At 41.2% G+C, this 21,916-nt stretch overlaps 1 protein-coding gene across 4 annotated transcripts in view; it reads right to left on the minus strand.

The window, feature by feature from the left end:
- Gss (glutathione synthetase) overlaps nucleotides 1–18,213 on the minus strand; it is a 69,629-nt gene extending 51,416 nt beyond the window's left edge. For 2 of the 4 annotated variants that reach the window (XM_076851737.1, XM_076851735.1), the window contains exons 1-6: nucleotides 18,143–18,209; nucleotides 14,018–14,152; nucleotides 7,117–7,262; nucleotides 4,045–4,120; nucleotides 3,579–3,718; nucleotides 2,777–2,893 (exon numbers count right to left, since the gene is read on the minus strand). In XM_076851737.1, coding sequence (XP_076707852.1) covers nucleotides 2,777–2,893; nucleotides 3,579–3,718; nucleotides 4,045–4,120; nucleotides 7,117–7,262; nucleotides 14,018–14,146 — 608 coding nt within the window. In that variant the 5' untranslated portion in view covers nucleotides 14,147–14,152; nucleotides 18,143–18,209. Of the gene's footprint in view, nucleotides 1–2,776; nucleotides 2,894–3,578; nucleotides 3,719–4,044; nucleotides 4,121–6,031; nucleotides 6,112–7,116; nucleotides 7,263–14,017; nucleotides 14,153–15,933; nucleotides 16,012–18,142 lie in introns of those variants that run through there. The other 2 variants (XM_076851736.1, XM_076851738.1) reach the window with 2 other exon arrangements.
- Between the last annotated feature and the right edge of the window lie 3,703 nt (nucleotides 18,214–21,916).

Here is a 21,916-nt window from a genome sequence, read left to right on the forward strand (position 1 = left end):
GAGGAAGGCTGGAGGCTGAAGGTTAAAGTGGAATTGCATGCTCTGGCTAATTAATTCAGCCTGCCACCTGACAAACAATGGGCATTAGACCAAGAAACATTGTATCTCCTCCTTCCTTTAGTTATGAGCAGTTGGAACCAAGGAAGACTACAAAAATTGTCACCTAAGGAAGGTGGTTAAGTGGCTCTAGCATGATAGCTTGGAGAGAGGACCTCTCAATGCTACTCATGCCTCTGCAAGTGACTTGTGATGTGTCCTAAAACAAGTGTTTCTTTCTCTGGACCCTGAATTTCCAAGGTGCTGAGGAGATAGATTACAGTTAATCAGATCATAGTTCCCAACCTTTTAAGCATTTTTCTTATTCTATTCATTCTAATCATAGACCCTAGAGTTTGTCTAAATTGAAATCATAATAAATTGTCTAGCCTTCCTTTAAAAAAAATCTTAAAAAGCATGAGATAACTAATGAAAATTCATCTTTACAAATGTTAAGCTTGGTTTTTCAATCCATACTAGTGAAGTAGAGAGAACTCAGGTTTTAGAGGCAGATAAATTCTAAACTTACTAATTACATAACTTTAGGCAAGTTACTAAACCTTTCTAAGCCTCAGTTTCTTGTGTTAAATAAAATTCAATAGTAGCTATTTTTATCATCATCATCATCATCACCACCACCACCACCACCACCATCATCAAATGAACCACATGATCCACACTGAATTTTTAAAGCATTTTTCAGGTCCATGGCCTTATTTAATTCTCACTTCCACCCTTTTAGGTATTATTATCACTTCTACTTTACAAATAAGAAAGCTAAATCTCAGAAAAAAGAAATGACTTGCCAAGGCCATTGTGTTGAATCAGCGGAGCCTATTCTACTCATAATGGCAGAAACCAGTTCCAGCTTAGGCGCTGCGTAAGATGAATAGCTCCTACCCACCAGTGTTCAATTCTGGGCAGTGTTCAATTCTGGGCAATAAGTCTTTTCTCTTCATGCTATTCACAGCCTGGCCGGAGCCCTCTATAGTGTTTGTCCATCAGCAGCTCACCAGTTGACTCATCCCCTGGCTTCACTCTCTCAAAATGCAACCTAACCAAGAGTTCTACTTGACAGAATAATTGTCTGATGGCCTCTGCTTATCGTCTGAGGTTTTTTTTTTTTTTTTCTCTTTCGATCCTGTGGGCTTGTTTAGCAAGCCCACAGATACTCTCTTGGAGGTAATAGTATGATTAAGAATACAGGCTTTGGGCTGGGGATGTGGCTCAAGTGGTAACATGCTCGTCTGGCATGCACAGGGCACTGGGTTCCATCCTCAGCACCATATAAAAGTAAAATAAAGATGTTGTGTCCACCGAGAACTGAAAAATAAATATTAAAAAATTCTCTCTCTTTAAAAAAAAAAAAAAAGAATACAGGCTCTGTAGCTACTCAGGAGGTGAAACACGGAGGACTGGAAGTTTGAGGCCAGCTTCAAACTATCTCAAAATTAACAATGAAAAGGGCTGGGGAGGTAGTTCAGTGGTAGAGCTCCCCTATACCACAAAAAAACTCTCCATACGCACACATACACACACACAAATACAGGTTCTGGAGGAAGATAGACTCTGGATTCTGCCACCTACTCACCATTTGACCTTGAACAAGTCACTTCACTTCTCTGAAACTCAGTTTCCTCTTCTATAAAACAGGGAGATGAATAGTACCTACCTTAGAGTATTTGTCATGAGGATACCATGAGATCCTGTATGTAAATCACTTGAGCACCAGAAAGTGCTCTAAGGTATGGCACTAGTAAGTGCTCTTTAAGGGATAATTGTTAATGCTATATGAACATTGCAATAACTGTTAGTATTATAATCCCTCAATTATCTTGCATCACTTACCTAGTATCTTCAGACATCTGGAACATGGTTGAGAAATAGGAAGAAAGCAAAAAATGCCTCTAAGCAGATAAAATGGATACCATAAAATTCCCAAGCCAAAGCTTATGCAATTACTCATCCGAGAGGCCCTCATACTCTTTAGACATAATCATAACAACATGGATCACTTGTTTCTCCAAAACACAGAAAATCAGAAAGGAGATATGGGGATGACAGGGGAGCATTCTAAAATCAAACACCCTGAGAGCATGAAAGTAGGAGAAGGGGCCAGGGGTGTAGCGCAGGAGTGTAACACTTGCCTAGCATTCTCAAGGCCCTGGGATGATCCCTGGCACCACAAAAAGAAAAGGGCAAAAAAAAAAGTCAGAGCTGATAATTGGGAAGTAGGCAGGAAAACTATGAAGAAAAGGAGAACTTAGAGCCTACCCGTAGAGCTGTCTCTCTAACCCTAGGTGGCACAGCTGCATTGCAGCAAGAGGCAGTCACCAAGAGGAATATTATCTCTAGCCAATACCATTGCATATTTAAAAAGGAAGCCCAAGTACACATATATAATTCCAGCTACTTGGAAGGCTGAGGCAAAAGGATGGACAGTTAAAGGCCAGCCTCAGCGATTCAGTGAGACCCTGTCTCAAAAAAGAAAAAAGGCTGGGGATGTGGCTCAGTGGTAGAGCACCCCTGGGTTCAATCTCTGGTACAGGGATGGAGGTATGGGGAGGAAGCCCAAAACAAAACTTCATTATAATAATTTTGGCACTTAAACATCTAAGTTTCTGTTCTTAGCAAAATCCCTTCATTCCCTAACGATGTCAAGCAAAAGAGAAGATGCTGGACCCATGAATGCTGAATCTAAAGCAGTAAAAGAGCTGCCATTTTTTTTCTACATCCTTACTTGGCTGAGCCATAGAGCTCCCAGGCTTTGGCAATCCCCAGGGCCAGTCCCTTGCTGGGATTATTGGAGAGGATCTTCGCAGCTTCTTTGGTCTTGCTCAAGACATTGAGAACATGTCTGTTGGAAGAGAGATGGCTGTTCAGTTATTGGATTGACCAGAAGACCCCTATGCCCTTAACCTCATAGAAACATTACTCAAATAATCATGTGCACACTTAAAAGCTTCTTACCATCACCTCTTACAAGATCTACTTTAGCTGAAATATGCTGAGCTGCTCTCACCCTGATCCTTGATGTACGTGCCCACAGGAGCTGTTGAGGCCCAAGTGAGCTGAAGTCCCTTCCCCTGGGCCCTCAGATGCCTCCTGGAATGCTGCTGCAGTCCATCTGGAATCACAGCAACCTGAAGTATCTGCTGGCTAGGAATGGCTACTACTGTGACCCAACCACCACATGGAAGCTCCTGCACTCCTCTCTACCTTAGATTCAGAATTCCTTTCATGATATCAGACATGTCAAATTCTTTCTCACTGCAAGTCCCTTGCAGATTCTGTTCCTCTATCTGAAACACTGACTTGCTTAATGACCAGATAAGTAAGACTAGATAAGCCATGAGGTCCCTTCTCTCCCTGACACACTAAGAATCTGATTACAAGTGGAAACTATGCTGCAGGACACAGGATGTGTGTAGGTAGAGAGAACCCGTGACCTAGGGCCCAGGAAGGCACAGTCATGGAGATCCCTGGTTCAACCAGTGATTCAACCTCCATCAGGCTGGCCCACAGCCACCCAAGAAACCTACTGGTGCACGGCTGGAGTACGGGAGGCCAGGCCCCCAAAGCTGGCAGAGATAGTGTTGATTTCAATCTGTTTCAGGGCTGGGGAGCCATCTGCGCTGCGCTGGAACATGTAGTCTGAGCGGTTCAGACCCAGGAACACAGTCTGTGGGAAAAACTGAAGGCTGAGGCATCTGCCCAAGGGCTGCCTCTTATAATTTAGTTACAGACAGACAGGTACCATGAACTCCATGTAGAGGTAAGATGCACTAATATTCCCAAACCCAGCAGGATCATTCTTCTGGTCATCCCAGAATTGCTGGGATGTACAAACTCAGTGGGGACCAGTGAGAGATAGATCCACAAGAAATCAAGGCCTGCGCCAAATTCTTCTGGTAAAAACAAAACAAAACAAACAAAAAAAAAAGCAAAACAAAATACGAGAGATGAGGGGGCAGGTCCCAGACTTGGGGAGGGGCTGGGAATGGTTACCTGGGCAATGCCTTCTCCCAAGACTTGTTTGTAGATGTCAAAGAGATGAGCAGTAAAGTTGTCCATTTTGATGGTGCTGGAGGAGGAAACAGAACATTATCCAGGCTATCTGGAACCTTAAAGATCAAGGAATCTTGCTCCCATTCACTGGATCTGAATCCCCTATGGGTCTTCTGGCCAAAACTTGAATACCCCTTCCAATCTTGTAAAGAATAATGATTAAGAGCTGGGGTTGTGGCTCAGAGGTAGAGTGCTCGCCTACCATGCATGAGGTACTGGGTTCGATTCTCAGCACCAATAAAAATAAAATAAAGATATTAAAAAAAAAAAAAAAAAAAAAGAATAATGGTTAAGAATTCAACCCTACAGCCAGATACCCAGGTTCGAATCCCAGGTCTTTCACCTATTATTAGGCAACCTCACACTCTTTTTGCCTCTCTGTATCTAAGTTTATTCAACTATAAAATGAAAAGAAAAATAATTGTACTTATAGAGTTGTGGTGAAGAGTAAATGAGACATTACATGCAAAAAATTGAATATATTCTTCTGGTCCCAAAAAAGAACTAAAAAATGGCATGTGATAGCTGGGGTTGTGGCATGGTATAGTGCTTGTCTTGCATGTGTGAGGAACTAGATTCAATCCTCAGCACCTCATAAAAAAATAATAAACAAAATAAAGGTATTGTGTCCATCTACAACTAAAAAATATATTTTTAAAAATGGCATGTGGTATAACTACTATTCAAATACTTGAAGAACTCTAATGGCTGGTAAGCTTTCTGACTGACTTGATGTTACCTCTCCATAGCTTCCCCTACCTTCTGGTTCCTCCCAGGACACATTTTCTTCTCCCTGTCCACAAGAGCTCTGAGGACAGTGACCCATATGTTCCAGTAAGATTTCACAAACCCAAACTAAATATCCTGGTTTCTTTTTCAATCAGTCCTCAGATGAGGTGATTTCCTCAGAGGAACCTTTGCTACCTGGATCGGATCCCCCTGCTAGCTAGGTGCTCTCACAGCACCTTTCTATTACCACATTGATGGCTATTGCAACTTTCCATTTTATTTATATAGTGATTAGTGTCATCTCTCCTGTTTTTTTTTTTTTTTTTTCCTTTTGTCATGCTGGGCATTGTACCTAAGGTTTTATGCATGCTAGGCAAGTGCACTACCACTGAGCCACATCCCCAGCCCTCTCCTGTTGGTCTATAAACTACACAAAGGTGGGACTGTGTCTATGGCTTTCTGGAGCCTTAAGAAAAGGCACAGGCACGAGTATACAGCTCGGTAATATGACACTTATTGCCTCTCAAGATTCAGGGTGGACTCTGCCAGCCTGCCCAAGCCTGACTTGTAGGCTCACTTAGTTATAGAGACCCTGCTGTAGAGAGTGGGAGGAGCCAAGTACCTCAGGCATGCCCTAAAATTCCTCTACTCCTGGTCAGCTCTGTCACAAGGGTTAGTTTTCTCATTGGGACTTTCTCAATCCTTGGTGAGGAGGAGAGTGCCCAGTGCCTCCAGGTAAACTGTGAAACATTTTCCCTTTTCTGAAGATATATTCCTTTTCAATCCCAAGCTCAAAGAGGCTGTTCTCCTTAGGAGCTAGGGTGTTGTGTGTGTGTTAGAGGAGAAAGGAACAAGGAAGATAGGGGTTACAGAGATGGGCTGGAGGGAAGATTTCCCACATAATCACATGGTTAAGGTAAAAGCCATAAGCCAGGCTGCTTATATATCCCACAATTCAGGTACAGAGCTGGGCCCATTCTGAGAAAGAAGGTGGTGGTAGGGTTCATACATGCATGACTCATTGGGTTTTTGGCTCCAAGTCAATAGTTTCCAAACTTCTTTATCATTAAGAACCCTTATCAGACTCACTCACACACCAAATGCATGTTATTAGATTTTTGTCTCTAACAAAAGAACCTAGTTGTCTGTTGAAACATTAATCAGGACTGAGGTTAAGGCTCAGTGGTAGAGCACTTACCTGGCACATGTGAGGCACTGGGTTCGATCCTCAGCACCACATAAATATAAATAAAATAAAGGTATTGTGTCCATCTACAACTAAAAATATTTTTAAAAAGAAAAATTAATCAAAGACATGCAATTATATATCATAATTGCAATTATATCTATCATATTTATATACTTAATTCTAAAAATATAAATGCTATGTGAGAGGGAGTATATGGGAGAGAGAGAGATAATGGGGATTGCTCTACCATGAAGTACATCTTAAGCCGTTTTTACTTTATTTTGAAACAGAGTCTTGTTAAATTGCCCATGCGGGCCTTGAACTCTTTGCTTCCTGCTTCCCTCCCAAATAGTGGGGATTACAGGCATGTGTTACCATGATAAAATAACGGACTTATTTGTGTCTCATTCTAAAATAAATCAAGAAATTTCACTTTCCAAGAATCTGGACAAAAAAACCTAGGGAGAGGAAAAAAAAAAAGATAAATTAAAAAAAAAAATCTAGGAAGAAGAAACAGAAAGGGGTGAGTGGGGGTGAATCATTTCAGGGGTTGTTTCCTCTTGTCCTGAGTGTGGCCCAGTCTTTATCCTATATTACCCAAAGATAAGAGGCCTGAGGGGACAAGATAGGGACGCTGCTTAGAGGAAGATATAGGAAATCTCACTTTAAGCCAAATAATCTTCCCTATCCTTGAATTTCCTCTAAAACTAAGCCAATTGTCCCTAATTCTAAATGGAAATTTCATTCTTCAAAGTGGTGGTCATGGATTACAGAGTCACAGAATGTTAGCACTGTCAGGGACCTTAGATTTAAGCCAAACTCCCATTTTTTAGATGAAGATATTGAGGCCCAGAGAAGGAAAGGGTCTTTTGTGAGGCAATATAAATAAGCAGTAGAGCCAGGATAAGAAGCTAGCTTTCCTGACTCTTATACTATTGTTGCTTGTTTTTCCTGTGGGATATTTGACCTTTACCCCGAGTCACTAACATAGCAACATCTCATGTAACCCCAGTCTTCCAGCAGCTTCCTGAACCTCCAAGAGCTTCTAGCAGCTTCTAGCAGCTCCTGGATCCCCAAGCTTCACTTCCCAGTACCTGGAGAGAGTTTGCTCCAAAAAGGCAGAGTTCTGACTGACAGCATCCACTAGCAGGTTGAAATCCATCTGCACAGCATAGGCCTGCTCCAGCAGGGCACTGGGGACCAGTGAGGGGAAGAGTGTAAAAGGGGCATAGCTCACCACCTGATCAATGAGAGAAAGCAGGGAATGGTTAGAGCACCTGTAAATGGGGTGTCTTCCTGCAAACATAACCCCATGCAAAGCCTGGCCTATATTTATTAAGAACACACCAATTGCAAAATAGTGATTAGCTCTTGAAGGGGAGATAGGGAAAAAGGTGAGGAAGGGATACTAAGAAAGCTTACAGATTATATGACAATTTATCTCTAAATGTTTTTAAAAAACAAGAAGCAAAAAGGCAACAGCAAAACAAAAACAAACCGACAAAAATGATTAAGCACTCATTATTTGTAAGGCACATGTAACATGGATGAATCCATAACAGGAATTCATCATTTAACACTGTAAGAAAGACACTACTATTATCACACCTAACAGATAAAGGACCTAAGTTATAGGTCCAAAAAGATATTCATCTGGTAAGTAGTACTAGGATGTGAATCAGGATGGTTACTAAACTAAGTCTACCCTGCCACTGTGAATTCCTAGCTGGTTGATATTCAAGCCCAGGCCTCTTCCTATGTCAAGAACTTGCACCCGAGTCCTCTTCTCTTCTGGCTGGGGTAGAGAAAGAGTTCTGCTAGTGGCGATGCAATAGAAGTGAACTCTAGATCCCTGAGTAGAAGCCAGGAGTGGTTCCCCCTGACTCCTCCTGCGTCACTCAGGTTAACAGGCCTAGAGTTCATCTGCTTTTTGGGTTCTTTGGATTTTGACATAACCAAGAAACCCAAAACCATCTCAAATACTTTCTATGGGGAAAAATGCATTCTAGGATTCCCAGCAACAAATGAAGTGGAACTTGGGTAAGATGATAAGAAGACTTTGTGACTTGAATTATGAAGCATTCCTGAGTTTAACCTTTGAGTTAATATCAGTTTGTTGTTAAAGGTAGTATAAGTTTATGATGTTACAATTTGGCATTTATATTGTTTACTTTAGAAATACTACTATTTTGACATAGATAATACAAACACATCATACAACATTTAAAAGAGACATAGGATTCATAGTGAGAAATGTGTTTCATTCCTACTCGCGCCCAAGTCACCTAGTTCTTCATAGAGACAAATGGTATACTAGTGCCTCACATATCCTTCCAGACATCTATTTACTAATACATATGTATGCAAATATATTTTCTCTTTTTTATACACATAAAATACCTACATACTTTGTTCCTTAAATAATTAAAGCACTTACATTCATCTTAATGGTTGTATAGTATCCAATTCTTTGGATACACCATAACTTATTGAACCTAGCATCCTGTTGATGACTATTTGAGGGTTTTCTTTCATTTTTTATTTTACAATCAATGCTTTAATAAACATCCTGGAATACATATTCCAGGTATTTTATGTGAGAAGTTTCATAAATTCTAAATTTCTAAAAGTGGAAATGTCAGGTAATTAGGTTAAATCCATTTTAAATTTTGGCAGATAATTCCCAAATAACTCAGTATTTATTTTTAAGACAAAACTGAGCAAGGATATTTGTAAGAGTAAGGTTTATTCAGCCTGAGGGCTTCATGATCTAAAATGGGAATTACTGCAGATTATGTAAAGGGTGATCTAATATCCTGAGTGTATATGTGATGGCTACAGGGCATTTCCTTGTCTTTAAGAGTCAGAAGAATTGCCTTCCTCAACACCTCCAGCTGGTTAAAAAACTCAAGTTTTTCTGATAAAGACTTCCCTCTGCCTCTGACCCCAGGATTCATTATTGCCCTCTTGAATTTTTGGATTAATGGTGCACATGTGTTCTCTGTTGCCCACAAGCTAAAGGTATAAACACCTGATATCTCGTTTTGAGGAGACAAGAACATAGAATAACATGGTTCTACTGTTAGAAAAACTATCACACAGGCATGAAAACAGCATTCTGCTTTGCAGTCAGGAAAGCAACAGAGAGTAACAGGAAATGTGATGAGGAGACAGGCTAGGTAGTGCCCCTCACCCCTCTTCCCCAAGACTTTTTTCTTTTAATGTTAGCTCTGACTTTTAAACACTCTGATTAAAAACAAAATACTATTAATAATTCCTGTCTCTGGAAGAAAGAGACTTACTGTACCCTTAAAGCCCTTTGAATTTTGTATCCTGTTCATGTATTACCTATTCAAAAACTGAATTAACTCTGTAAACACTGTAGGAGCCAAATCTTTGACTTGCAAGTGGCTGGCCTGCAGCCCAGATCCACAAGGTAAAGTTCACACTCCTACTCCGCCCTGCATTCAGTGCCTCTTGGCGATCTGAATTGGCTTGCCTTCATTTCTACAATATTGCTGCCTTTCAGTTACATTCTCTTGAATACTTTTTTGTCTTTGCCTACTTTTGGGCCCCTGCTACGCTGTTTCTTTCCCCCATCTGTCTTTTAAGATCTAGCAATACCACCCCTCATCTCAACCTTCTAATCATAATGAATTACTCCTTCTTCCAGGTGTCTTAAGAGAGGCAGTAAAGTTCAGATGTTCAGAGCATGGTCTCAGAAGCCAAACCCCTTGGGTTTCAATTCTGGCTCTGCCAATTATTCCACCATTTAAATGACCTCAGGCAAGTTACTTAACTTCTCTGGACTGTGGTTTTCTCATTTCTGTTAAATGAGTCAGCAATTCCCAAGTGTTTAGAATAGTGCATGACACAGTAAATACTAATATTGTGCAACTATGTTTTCTCATATTTAATTTTGACATTATTTAATTTCATGTTGGGTATGTTCTCCAAATAAACCCTGAGCTTCAGAGGCTCGGGCTTCTGGCTGACTTACCTCTGCTCTCAGTATCTAGGACGGTCTGACATAGAGCAGGCAACAGGTAAAGATATGGAATGAGTGCTGGGGATATAGCTCAGTTGGTAGAGTGCTTGTATGCAGAAGGCCCTGGGTTCGATCCCCAGCACCACAAAAGGAAAACCAAAAACATAAAAAGATTTGGAATGAAATCACCCACACAGATGCACACACACTTCCTGTTTAAATGTATGATATGTCAAGATCATTGTATTGTCATAAGCAACTAATAAAAAAAAAAAAAAGAAAGAAATCTCATTGAGGATTGTGCCTTTCCTAGGCTCCATTAATTCCCAGAAAGACTAAGTGTTGGAGCTTTACATAAACCTATTTATTAACAGAAGAAATAAAGGCTTAAATGGGAAAATATGTTGCATCCTAGATTCAGGCAAATAATTCACCAAATCTAGGCTCACAAACCAAGGAATTTTATTGCCAAAGCCAGAGGCAGGCCTTTTACAGTATCAGCCCGCTTTAAATGATGGCCATTCTCATATGCTTGGGTCATATTACTGAGTCTGGACTCTCCAGTTGGCCCATACTAACCTGGGGACTGGGAGATGGCTGGGGACACATTAAAAACTGATATACAAGGAGGCCTCAATGTAGGACTGAAAGCAATAGCCTAGATAAACCAAAGTGGAAGAGTGCCACTGAGGTCATCCCCATTCCATATGATATAGTTCCTTAGGTGCTAGAATTACCTGTTCCCTCACAAAATATAGATTGCAAAGTTAGTATGTCAGTTTAAAGCACATATTATGATCCAGTCCTATGAATAATTTGACCTAGGATTTCTAACACTATTGCTTTTGACAACCAATCATATTTACATCTGAAAAGGCAGATTGCATGAACAGAGGTTACTTTTAGTAGCATATAGTTCAGAAAACTTGAGGATACATTGTTAATCTGTGACTTGAGATTTTTAAAAATTACTTTATTAATCTCATAGTATCTTGGCTTCATAAGCAGGATAGCTTATGCATGGATACATGAATACAACTTATATGGCTTAAAAAATAGATATTCTAAAACATGTAAGCAGAGATTTATCAGAGCAATTAGATCTGACTCATACAAAATATTAATACATGTAAATCAAGATATTTTATAGTGAAATTATTTTGCATATTTCTTAACATAACTCATATTTTTGTCTACTTTGGGTCTCTATTTTTCTATTATATATCTAAATTTTCTGCATGACATTTTTTGGGGAGAATTTTTCTGTGGTGTGTGCATGATAAATAGATTGCCCTAGTTTTTAAAAAAAGCTGCTAAAATCAACAGGCAGTGCTCCTTTTCCAAGCCATTTTCATACTTTTCTAGAGTGAGCTTGTAACTTCCTTGTAGTCTTTACCTCTTGTAGAAATATTTTTACTATCTTTCCAGGCACACAGTAGAATCGAGGGAACTAGACTTGCTGGGGATAGATGCAGGTCATGTGGCATTTTTCCTCTGGTGGATTATTTGAGGGGACTTGCCTCCACGTGGCCTAACCAGGCAGTTTCCCTGCCCCAATCTGTTCTCTATTGAATGAATGGTTTCACACAAACTAATAGAAAACAGAGTTTTATAACAAGTCCCCCCTACCCCAGCGAAGGAAGGAAGGAAGGAAGGAAGGAAGGAAGGAAGGAAGGAAGGAAATTGGTTTTTGCTATGAACCATTTCCATGATGCTTTTTTTGGTTTGTGTGTGTTGCTGGGGATTAAGCTCAGAGCCTTATGCATATGAGGCAAGCACTCTACCAACCCCTCCATAGTGCCATTTTAATACTTGAGCGACTCTTAGGTTACTATCTGCCTTAAATCTATTTTTTACATTTTCAGAAATAATCAGTTTAACAAATTTCTGTATCTAATTCAGGGTTCACTTGGAACTTTTAATTAATGGCTCCATGGAAGTATATCAGTAGGCAACTGGAAAATTTTCCCAGGCCATGAGACTAGACAATCCATGATTCCATTAACTAAACTTGGAGCAAAGTGGTTAATAAAGAAAAAAGTGGTAAATAAGGAAATATTTTAGCAAGGATGGTGGAATGTGATGGCCATCATTATACAAAGTACATGTATGAAGACTTGAATTGGGTGTCAACATACCTTATATACAAACAGAGATATGAAAAATTGTGGTATATATGTGTAGTAAGAATTGTAATGCAAAAAAAAAAGTATACGTATAATGGCATAAATTGACATGAACATACTTTATATACAGAGATTCGAAAAACTGTGCTCAGTATGTGTAATAAGGATTGTAAGGCATTCCACTGTTGTCATATATTTTTAAAAAATAATAAAATCAATTAAAAAATGTTTATAGCAACACAATTCACAATAGCTAATCTGTGGAACCAACCTAGATGCCCTTCAGTAGATGAATGGATAAATAAACTGTGGTGTGTTAGATACACACACACACACAATGGAATATTACTCAGCATTAAAAGAGAATAAAATTATGCATTTGCACGTAAAAAAAAAAAAAAGGAAATATTTTTAAAAGTTAATCAAAACGGTCAGTAGAGCTCCCCTGGTTTCAATCCCCAGTATCACAAAAACAAAACAAAAAAATAACAAATAAAACAAAACAAAAACAAAAGTGTACAAAAAAGGTTGTCTAGAAACTTCTTTATGTTTAAAATGAGAAAAAGTCTATATAGTTATTTACCTGTTAGGAATCAACTACTTGAAAGGATAAATAAAAATACTAAAACATAGACTGCCTTCAGGGTAGGGGAATTGGGTAGCTAGGGAATATGGAAAGGAAGGTTAAATTGTAAACTCATAACTTTTGAATTTTGGGTTCTTTTAAACTTTGAACTATGAAAATGTATTACCTAGTAACAAAAGAGACAAGTTTTGTTTTGTTTTTTAAGTATAAGGGGGTTTTGTTTGTTTATTTGAGATGAGTTCTCACTATATTGCTCGAGCTGGTCTTAAATTAGTGGGCTCAATTGATCCTCTTGCCTCAGCCTGCCTAGTGGGACATGGTGGTACAAGCTCAGATGCCCATCTGAAGGATGAGATTTAAAAAAAAATTATATGGTTTGCACTCAGCAGTTCTACTTTTAAATATCAACCCTAGAGAAACACTTATAGAGGGGCCTAAGTAGGCATGTATGTGGATATTCCCTGTTGTGTGTTCTGTAGTTAACCCTAACCCTCACCCTATCCCTGTTGTGTTATCTGTTATATCAGAAGTCACCTAGATGGCCAACAGGAGAGAAAAGTGAAGTTTGACCCATCTACATCTGGAATAGTATGCATCAGAGAGACACCAACTCTATGGAAGATGTTAGAAAGACTTCTAAGAAAGTCTGTAAAAACAAAAACCAAAAATATATCATAGAATAATATGTATGATCCAGTTTATTTTTTCTTAAACTATGAATTTCTACAGAAAAAGACCTGAAAGGATATATCTCAAACCAATTACTGAGAAGGTAGTGTGATTAGGGAGGGCTTAAAACATACTAGCTCCCTGGTTGAGGTTGTGGCTCAGTGGCAGAGCACTTGCCTACCATGTGTGAGGCACTGGGTTTGATTCTCGGCACCACGTATCAATAAATAAAATAAAGGTTCATTGACAGCTTAAAATATGTGTGTGTGTGTGTGTGTGTGTGTGTGTGTGTGTGTATAATACTAGCTCCCTAGACAGAGTGCTTTATGTGAATTATCTTCTTTACCTACCCAACTAGGTAGCTCCCATTATTTGCAGCTGAGAGAAGTTAAGTAACTTGCCTAAGTCATACTTTGAACCCCCGATTTAAATTTGATTACTCCAGCATGCTGTACTTTTACTTTATATATGTCTTGAAGTCAATTTTAAGTATTGAAGAAAATAAAATAAAGCAAAAGAGATGTGGTCTCTGAACCAAAAGATCTCCCCTCAGTCTGGCAGGGCCAGGCAATGGGCAGGGGGATTGGAGAAGGGTAGTCAGGTTGTGGGGAGGCTCTAGGACTTACATCTGAGGAACTGGGCTCCTGTGTGGTCCGCAGCAACACGCCCTCAGCCAGGGCCCGGTCCACAGCCTGCCGAGCCAACTCTTCCAGCAGCTGCTCATCTTGCAAGAGGCTCCCCCAGCTGGTGGCCATCCCAACCTGTGACAGAGAGCTTGGTGACACATGGCCTGGGGCCCATTAACCACTGAAACACTGTAATACCTTGGTTGGGTACCCTGAAAAGACACTGTGGTACAGAGACGTGAACACTGGCTAGTCTCAGCTCTTCACTTCCATATACACAAAACAGCTTACCCAAGTATTTCCATGGCCATTCTCTCTTTTGATTTCTAATACAGCAATAGCATTATTCTCACAGTAAGGAAATGGAGCTCTGAAAATGAAATGTCTTGCCCTGTGTACTGACTGGTAAAGCCTAGACTTGAACCCAGGTCTCTGTACTCTAGCCTAATATTCTTCATTGGAGAAAGAAGCACTAATGTCATATGTGATTGGGACAAGTTCCCCTTCCTAGATATACAGATTCCCTGTTTGTAAAACAAGAGGCATGGGAGAAATGAGTTGTTTCCAAAAGTGGACAAACAGGGCTGGGGATATAGCTCAGTTGGTAGAGTACTTGCCTTGCACGCACAAGGCCCTGGCTGGGTTCAATCCCCAGCATCCAAAAAAAAAAAGTAGATAAACATTCTAGGTTGCTTGAGGAAAATACATATATTCTGAGACTCTACTCCAGAGATTCTGATTCAAGAGGTCCAACAGGAGGGAGAGGTTGAAGCTTATATTTTTTATGAGTCTTCTTGGGATGGGGACCATTATAGTAGATTAATTTCCCTTCTTATTCCAACAACCCATGTCAGCAGATCTCAAATAATTACATAGGAGGAAGGGAGGGAGCCTTTTGTGGAATACCATGAAGTGCAGAGAAGGTGAACTCCTCCCTCATACTAACCAAAATCAAACATGTTAAGAGAAAACAATTACATTCTATGTATGGTTATCTATCATTACAGCATCTAATGAGAAAAAAATTTTTAAATATTTATTTTTTTAAGAGAAAATATTTTTGAGAAATCACATTAACAGAATAGAAATGACTGAAACCACCAAGCACAATGGCACATGCCTGTAATCCCAGCGACTCAGGAGGCTGAGGCAGGAGGATCACAAGTTTGAGGCCACCCTGGGCAACTTAGCAAGACCCTGTCTCACAATAAAAAAGGGTGGAGATGCAGCTCAATGGTAAAGTGCCCAAGGTTCAATCTCCAGTACCAAATTGAAAAACAAACAAACAAACACCAAAAAGCAGAAACCCAAGTACCTAGTGTAATAGAAGAAATCTGACTGATTGCTCAAAGACACACAGAGGTGTACCAACTCACAGCTTGCTACATTCATTTGGCATCAGGCCTTGGGAATCTAGAAAGCCCTAGATAAAAATGGAATTGCCAGTTACTGGTTTTGTTCTGACCTATTGTCATTTAATTTTGAGAGCAGAACATGTCTGCTCAACTCAGTGGTTCCCAGGAAGAGAGTCAGTAAATGAGAGGTAACCTACATCGCATTCAGCTCTGCCCCCTTCTCATGACAGAGCTAGTGTTAGGCCAATTGTGCAAGTCTGCTGGCCTCAGCACAATGTTTTGAAACAATGAGCATGTGATCTCAAGAGAGCCCTGATGACACCCCTGCTGAGTGACAGAAGACAATAGTGATAGTAAAGAACAAGGCTCTGGAGTCTATCAGACCTGCGTTTGAGTACACAATATTATTTCCCTTATAAGTAAATTCACTATATGGATTAAATGAGAAAAATCTGTGCGAAGTTTCTCAGCAGTGTTTGGTGCTTGTGTTATTCTATTTTCTGTTACTATAATGAAATACCTGAGGCTGGATAACTTTATAAAGAGGTTTATTTAGCTCACAGTTTTGGAGATTCAAGGACATGGCAGTGGCTTTGGTGAGGTCCTCATGCAGATGGCATTACAAAGGCGGGAATGCAACTGAAGGGGAGCCAAAGAAAGTGATTCTGAGGTTAGCCTCACTCTTTTCCGATACTGGGTATTGAACCCAGGGGCACTTCATATCTGAACCACATCCCCAGCCCTTTTAATTTTTTATTTTGAGACAGGGTCTCACTAAATTGCATGGGTCTCACTAAATTCCTGAGACTGGCCTCAAACTTGTAATCCTCCTGCCTCAGCCTCCCGAGTTGCTGGGATTACAAGTACTGCACCCAAACAGTCTCACTCTCTTTATTTTTTATTTTTACAGTACTGGGGATTGACTAAAGGACTTTGCACATGTTATGAGCTATATCCCCAGTCCTTTTTGCTTTTTGATATAAGGGACTAAATTGTCCAGGCTGACCTCAAAACTTGTGATCCTCCCTCTTCAGTCTCCTGAATAGTTGGGTTTATAGGCATGTACCACTACACTCAGCTAAGCTCGCTCTTATAACAACTTACTCCCTTGAGAACTAACTCTGGGTCCCACAAATACTATCTTAATTCCTTCTAAGAGCAGCTACCCCAGTGACATAAGGACTAAGTCTCATGTTTAAAAAAAATTTTTTTAAGCTGTAGATGGATACAATATCTCTATTTATTTATTTATTTTTTTAATGTGGTGCTGAGGATCTAACCCAGCAGCTCACACGTGCTAGGCAAGTGTTCTACCACTGAGCTACAACCTAGGTCTACTACCCCATGTTTTAAAAAGTCCCACCACCTCCCAACATCACCATACTGGGCATGGGGACCAAGCCCCCAATACATGAACCCCTTGGGGATACACTCAAATGGTATCCAAACCATAGCACAGCTCTACACCTGAGGTTTTTTTATTTTTTAAACTGGTCATATAGCAGCCAGGCAGTAGAACCAAGACAAGAACTCAAGACTTTGACATTAGAGAAATGAGATACTCCCTTAGTCTGCATCTCTCCACACCTATGGGATTCCAACTGTCAGCTGCTGGGCTTTTGTTTAGTTGGCAAACACTGATTTGCATGTAAAGCCAGGCCTTAGGCTAAATACTGGGATCATAAAAAAAAGACCATCACTTCGAAGAAAAGTTCTAACTGGGACCTTTTTTTCTCATTCTATAGTCTCCATCCTTGTGCCTTATTTCTGTTTTGCTGATGATGCTCAAATCTATATTCTCACAGCAGTACTTTCCTGATGGTCAAAGTCGAATATCCAACACTTCCTGGAAATCTCCACACAACCAGAGAATTTTTGTTGTTGTTGTCTCAACAAAAATCTGCTTCTCTGATGAACCTCACCCTGGCACCCAAGCCTCGCGTGTACTTCTCTCCATTCTACTCCAACCCTGTGGATTCTGCTGCCTAAATACATAGTTTTGAATTCTTCCCTGTGCATCATCTCCACTGTTACTAGCAGAGCTCCACCCACCCTCTTCTCTTCCCTGTGCACCAACCAGATTCAGAAAGAAGCATCTTCATGATGCACCAGCCTTGCTCCCTGTACCAGGCCTTGGCAGGTGCTGTTTTCCCTTGGGAACATTCCCCTCCACTCTGATTTAGTTTGGGTAGCTTTCTCTGTTCTTCTCTATCCAGGGCTTCTACAGTCTATTGATTTTTCTCGGTACCACAGCAAATGCATTTGTGTTGGTTACGTTTCTAGCTGATGCTAACGCTTACAACTGTATTCATTGAACCTTAAATAAGTCAATCACCAACGCCCACAAGGAAAGCCGGTCGGACTTTATCACCAGGGCGGGGCTCGTGCCTGCCCAGAGCTCTGGGCAAAGACGTGTTCTCCCGTCTTAGCTTGTCCTCGACTGGCCCGCTCGCTCCCACCAGGAACAAAGTTTGTTTCTAATCGTTCCCAGTTTTGGTTTTTTTTTTTTTTAATTTTTTTCCCTTTAAACCCTGATTCTAGTCTCAATAGCTCTGTGTCCCCGACACCCGCCCGATCTGGAAAATCTGGGATCAACACGCGCTAGCCCAACCCCCGTCACTGGACACAAGTTTCCCAGTGCCTGAGATGGGTTTGAGCTACAAGAGCTCCAGGTCTCTGCGTTCCAATTGCTGGCCTGATCCCTCCCTCACAGCTTTCCTGCAGAGGAAATATGACCCTCGCCAGCCGCCGTTGCCGAGCCCCAACCTACTAGTTCGTGGTCCCGTCGCGCACCGCACTCAGGCCCCTCGCGCCGTTACCCAAGACTTAGGGGGCGGGGTCTCGGAGCAGGTCTGTGCGCTTGCGCGGACCGCCCCCGTTAGGCTTAAAGGGTAGGGCGGGGAAGAGACCAGTGCCGGTGGAGGTGGACGGCGGCCGGGAAGGGGCAGTCCGTGTGAGGGCGATCTTAGTTTTAAGGGTTTCTCTCCTGCACTCCGGCGGACCTGGACTTGGGAAGTACAAGGAGGGGTCAGGCTGGGTCGGCGGGGTGCTGCGAGTATGCTCAGTTCATAGAGCGTCAGAGCTGTCGACGTCCAGTGTAAGATGGGGAAACTAATGCTCAGGTGGGACAGTCACGATCTCAGGGACACACGGGTGATAGGGGCGGGGGTAGGCGTGGTAAGAGAGTCTTAGGGGCGGGGACCGACACAAGGTCGTGGTGGCTTGTTAGGCGCTGAGCCAGCATTGGAACCCAGGTTATTTTCCCAGACCCGACAAATTCCAGAAAAACACACCTGATTTTTTTCACCTAGGGTAGCAGTATGGCAAGCCTTAGAAGCAGAAGGAACGCATTTTCATTTTTCCTGGAATTTTGAAGTTAGGAGTGTTCGAGGGTGACCCAGTGTTTCTCAAACTCTTCGGATGCCTCTTGCATCAGATCTGGGGAAGTTTGGGTTTTTTACTTTTTTTTTTTTTTTTTAATATATAGATTCATTTTTTTTAATTTTTTTTTTTTTAAAGAGAGAGAATTTTTTAATATTTATTTTTTTAGTTATCGGCGGACACATCATCGTTGTTTGTACGTGGTGCTGAGAATCGAACCCGGGCCGCACGCACGCCAGGCGAGCGCGCTACCACTTGAGCCACATCCCCAGCCCAATATATAGATTCATGATCCTACCTTATTCCTGGCAGCCTCCAACGTCATAACTGTTTCTTCTCCCTAGATTAGGAGAGAATTGTTTGCAATTTGAAGCACCTAATGGGAATTTTAGTTAAGTTACACGAAATGTCTGTTTCTGTACCTCAGGGGGGATATGAAGTAGTATTATCATAACAGTCCTCAACTGACAGGAAAAAAAAAAAAGGTCGCTGTATTAACCAGAAACAAAAGTTATTTCTAACACAGCATGAATGTAAAAATTTAAAAATGGGACCCAGGGTTTTCTGTGCAGGTTCCCCACTTCCAAGATGGGTGCCCAATGACATGTATGGGTTATCTGTTGGTGAGATTTAGGGAGGATTCCAGACCTTAACAGCCCTTTGGTTGAATCCCCTCACATTGTAGCAGATAAGGCTGTTTAATTCTCATTTTGTAGGTGTGGCAGCTGAACCTCAGAAGTTTAGTGCCTTGTTCAAAGTGACCCAGTTTGTGGTGGGTCTAGGTCTTTTTAGCAGGGCTTTGCCTTTCTTGCTCCCTCTACCGACATGCTTTGCCCCTACAACTGGCATGACCAATATCCTTGTCTTTCAGGTATTTTCTCCTTAGATGCCACCCCATCCCACCCCACCAATATGTATTACATAACCCTTTGAGTGTTCTAATAGTGATTAGTACCTGAAATTATTACTTTTGTTTGTTGTTTCCCTCTGCTGAAATGTGAGCTCCATCAAAATTGAGCCAATATTGTCTTTTCACCACTTTTCACACTTTTCCCAGCACCTGAAATGGCTCCTGCCACATAGTAGATGCTCAGTAACATTTGTCGAATGATGGAAATAGGTTAGGAAGGGAGGATGACTGGATACTGATGTTTATTGAGAATTTAGGATGTTTCAGGTACTTCTCACAAATTATCTCATTTAATGTCCTCAGTCTTTCAAGATAAATTCTGTTTTCTCCATTGAATGGATAAGAAAACATACTAAGTGAGTCAAGTATTTTGTTAATTTTGATACTTAGATTCCTTCAAGAATCTTCATTAGACACAAAATTTTGCATGTACTATGTGGAGGAATCCCCAGATCTTCTCAGACCCTCTTGGGAATCTCAGATCAAGAAACTCAGGATGAGGGCTAGGGTTGTGGCTCAGTGGCAGAGTGCTTGCCTTGCACATGTGAGGCACTGGGTTCAATCCTCAGCACTACATAAAAACAAATAAACAAAATAAAGTTAAAAAACTAAAAGAAACTCAGGATGAGGGAACTTACCTAGGGTCTTTCTGGCACCAAGCCTTTGCTGGGTCCTTACTCCATGGCAAGGATGGATTCCATTTACTGGACTACAGGGAACCTGTAGATTCTGGAGCAGAGGGAGATGATGATGCACTGAGCTTTTGGTGTTTCAGATCTGGATGTAAATCCTCACTCCACAACCTACCACTGTGATTATGGGCAAGTCATCTCACTTCTGAATCTTATTTGCCTCATTTTCAAAATGGAATCTGTTTTTTCCTAATGTTAACTCTTCATTGATCTGGTCATTAAGTTTCAGGTCCTTGGCTAATGACTTTACAGTCATTACATCACTTTTAGCCACAACCCTAGTGGGGGCTACTGTATAAGGTCAGTAGTCTTATGGTTTGTGTGTGTGTCTTTTTTTTTTTTCCTCTCTCTCTCTCTCTCTCTCTCTCTTTTTTTTTTTTTTTTTGGTAATGAGAATTAAACTCAGGGGCACTTTACCACTGAACCACATCTCCAGACCTTTAATTTTTTATTTTTAATTTTGAGACAGGGTCTTGCTAAATTGTGGAGGCTAGCCTTGAACTTGGATTACAGGCATGTGCCACTGCTCCCGACTATCGTCTCCATTTTACAGTGAGAGAAGTGAAGGCTTGAAGAGTGTCCTGACTTGCCAGATAAGACTGCTTGGTACTGTTAGACATTTGCCTCCCCACCTCCCTACCTTAGAATATCCATGAACTCATACTTTCCCAAGCTGACTGTTGAATTCATTGACATGTTCTAGAGTTTGTGGGAACATTGGAGTATAAATTAGGTGAAAAAAAATACAAGGAGGGCTGCCCTACAGTATGAATGGAAATCTGTCCCTTAACTTTGTGCCTTGCTTTTGCCCTCGTGAGGGCCTCTTTCCAAGTCTGGACTGGGCCTTTTGATTGGGACACCTCCCATTCCCAATGTCTGCATTGCACGTGTTCTGCATCTGTGCACATGCCTGTTATCCCTTTTTAGCAAGTGACAACACCCTGCCTGGCGTCATTATTTATGAGAATATCTCCCCAGATGGCTGGAGGCCACTGTTTTGGCCATTCACAGTGGAATTCCTCTGCCTTCTGTCCCCCAGCATGGCCTGGCCCAGTGGTGCTGCTCAGGAAATGCCTGTGGAATCAAAGTGAGGACTCTCCCATGTGTTGAGGATTTACTGTGTGCCAGGCCTGTCCTGACACTTTATATGTGCTATCTCATTTACACTCCTGCAGTGCTGGGAGGGAAAAGTTACTGTTCTTATTTTACTGAGAAGACACAGACTTAGAGACTGGGACTTTGCTTTGGGCCCACTCTCAGTGACTGATGGCACCAGGAATGGCTCTAGGGCCATGCTCTCATTGTATATGATGAACTTGTGGAGGGGCTATGGGCTGACAAAGGGGACACACACATCTAGGGTGCAGAATCCTCAGAGACCTTCTATTTACGAGATTCTAATCTAGCTCTCATTTTTTTGTGAGCAAAGAGAAGCCCAGAAGTAAAATGGCTTACTTACACTATTTTCTATACTTATTACTTCTCCACTTACTTTTAGACAGGATGGGAACTGGTTTTACTCTTCATTGAACCACCCCCCCGTAGTTCAGTGCTTAATCTA

This window comes from Callospermophilus lateralis, chromosome 3 (assembly GCF_048772815.1).
Source record: "Callospermophilus lateralis isolate mCalLat2 chromosome 3, mCalLat2.hap1, whole genome shotgun sequence".
Taxonomy (NCBI): Eukaryota; Metazoa; Chordata; class Mammalia; order Rodentia; family Sciuridae; genus Callospermophilus; species Callospermophilus lateralis.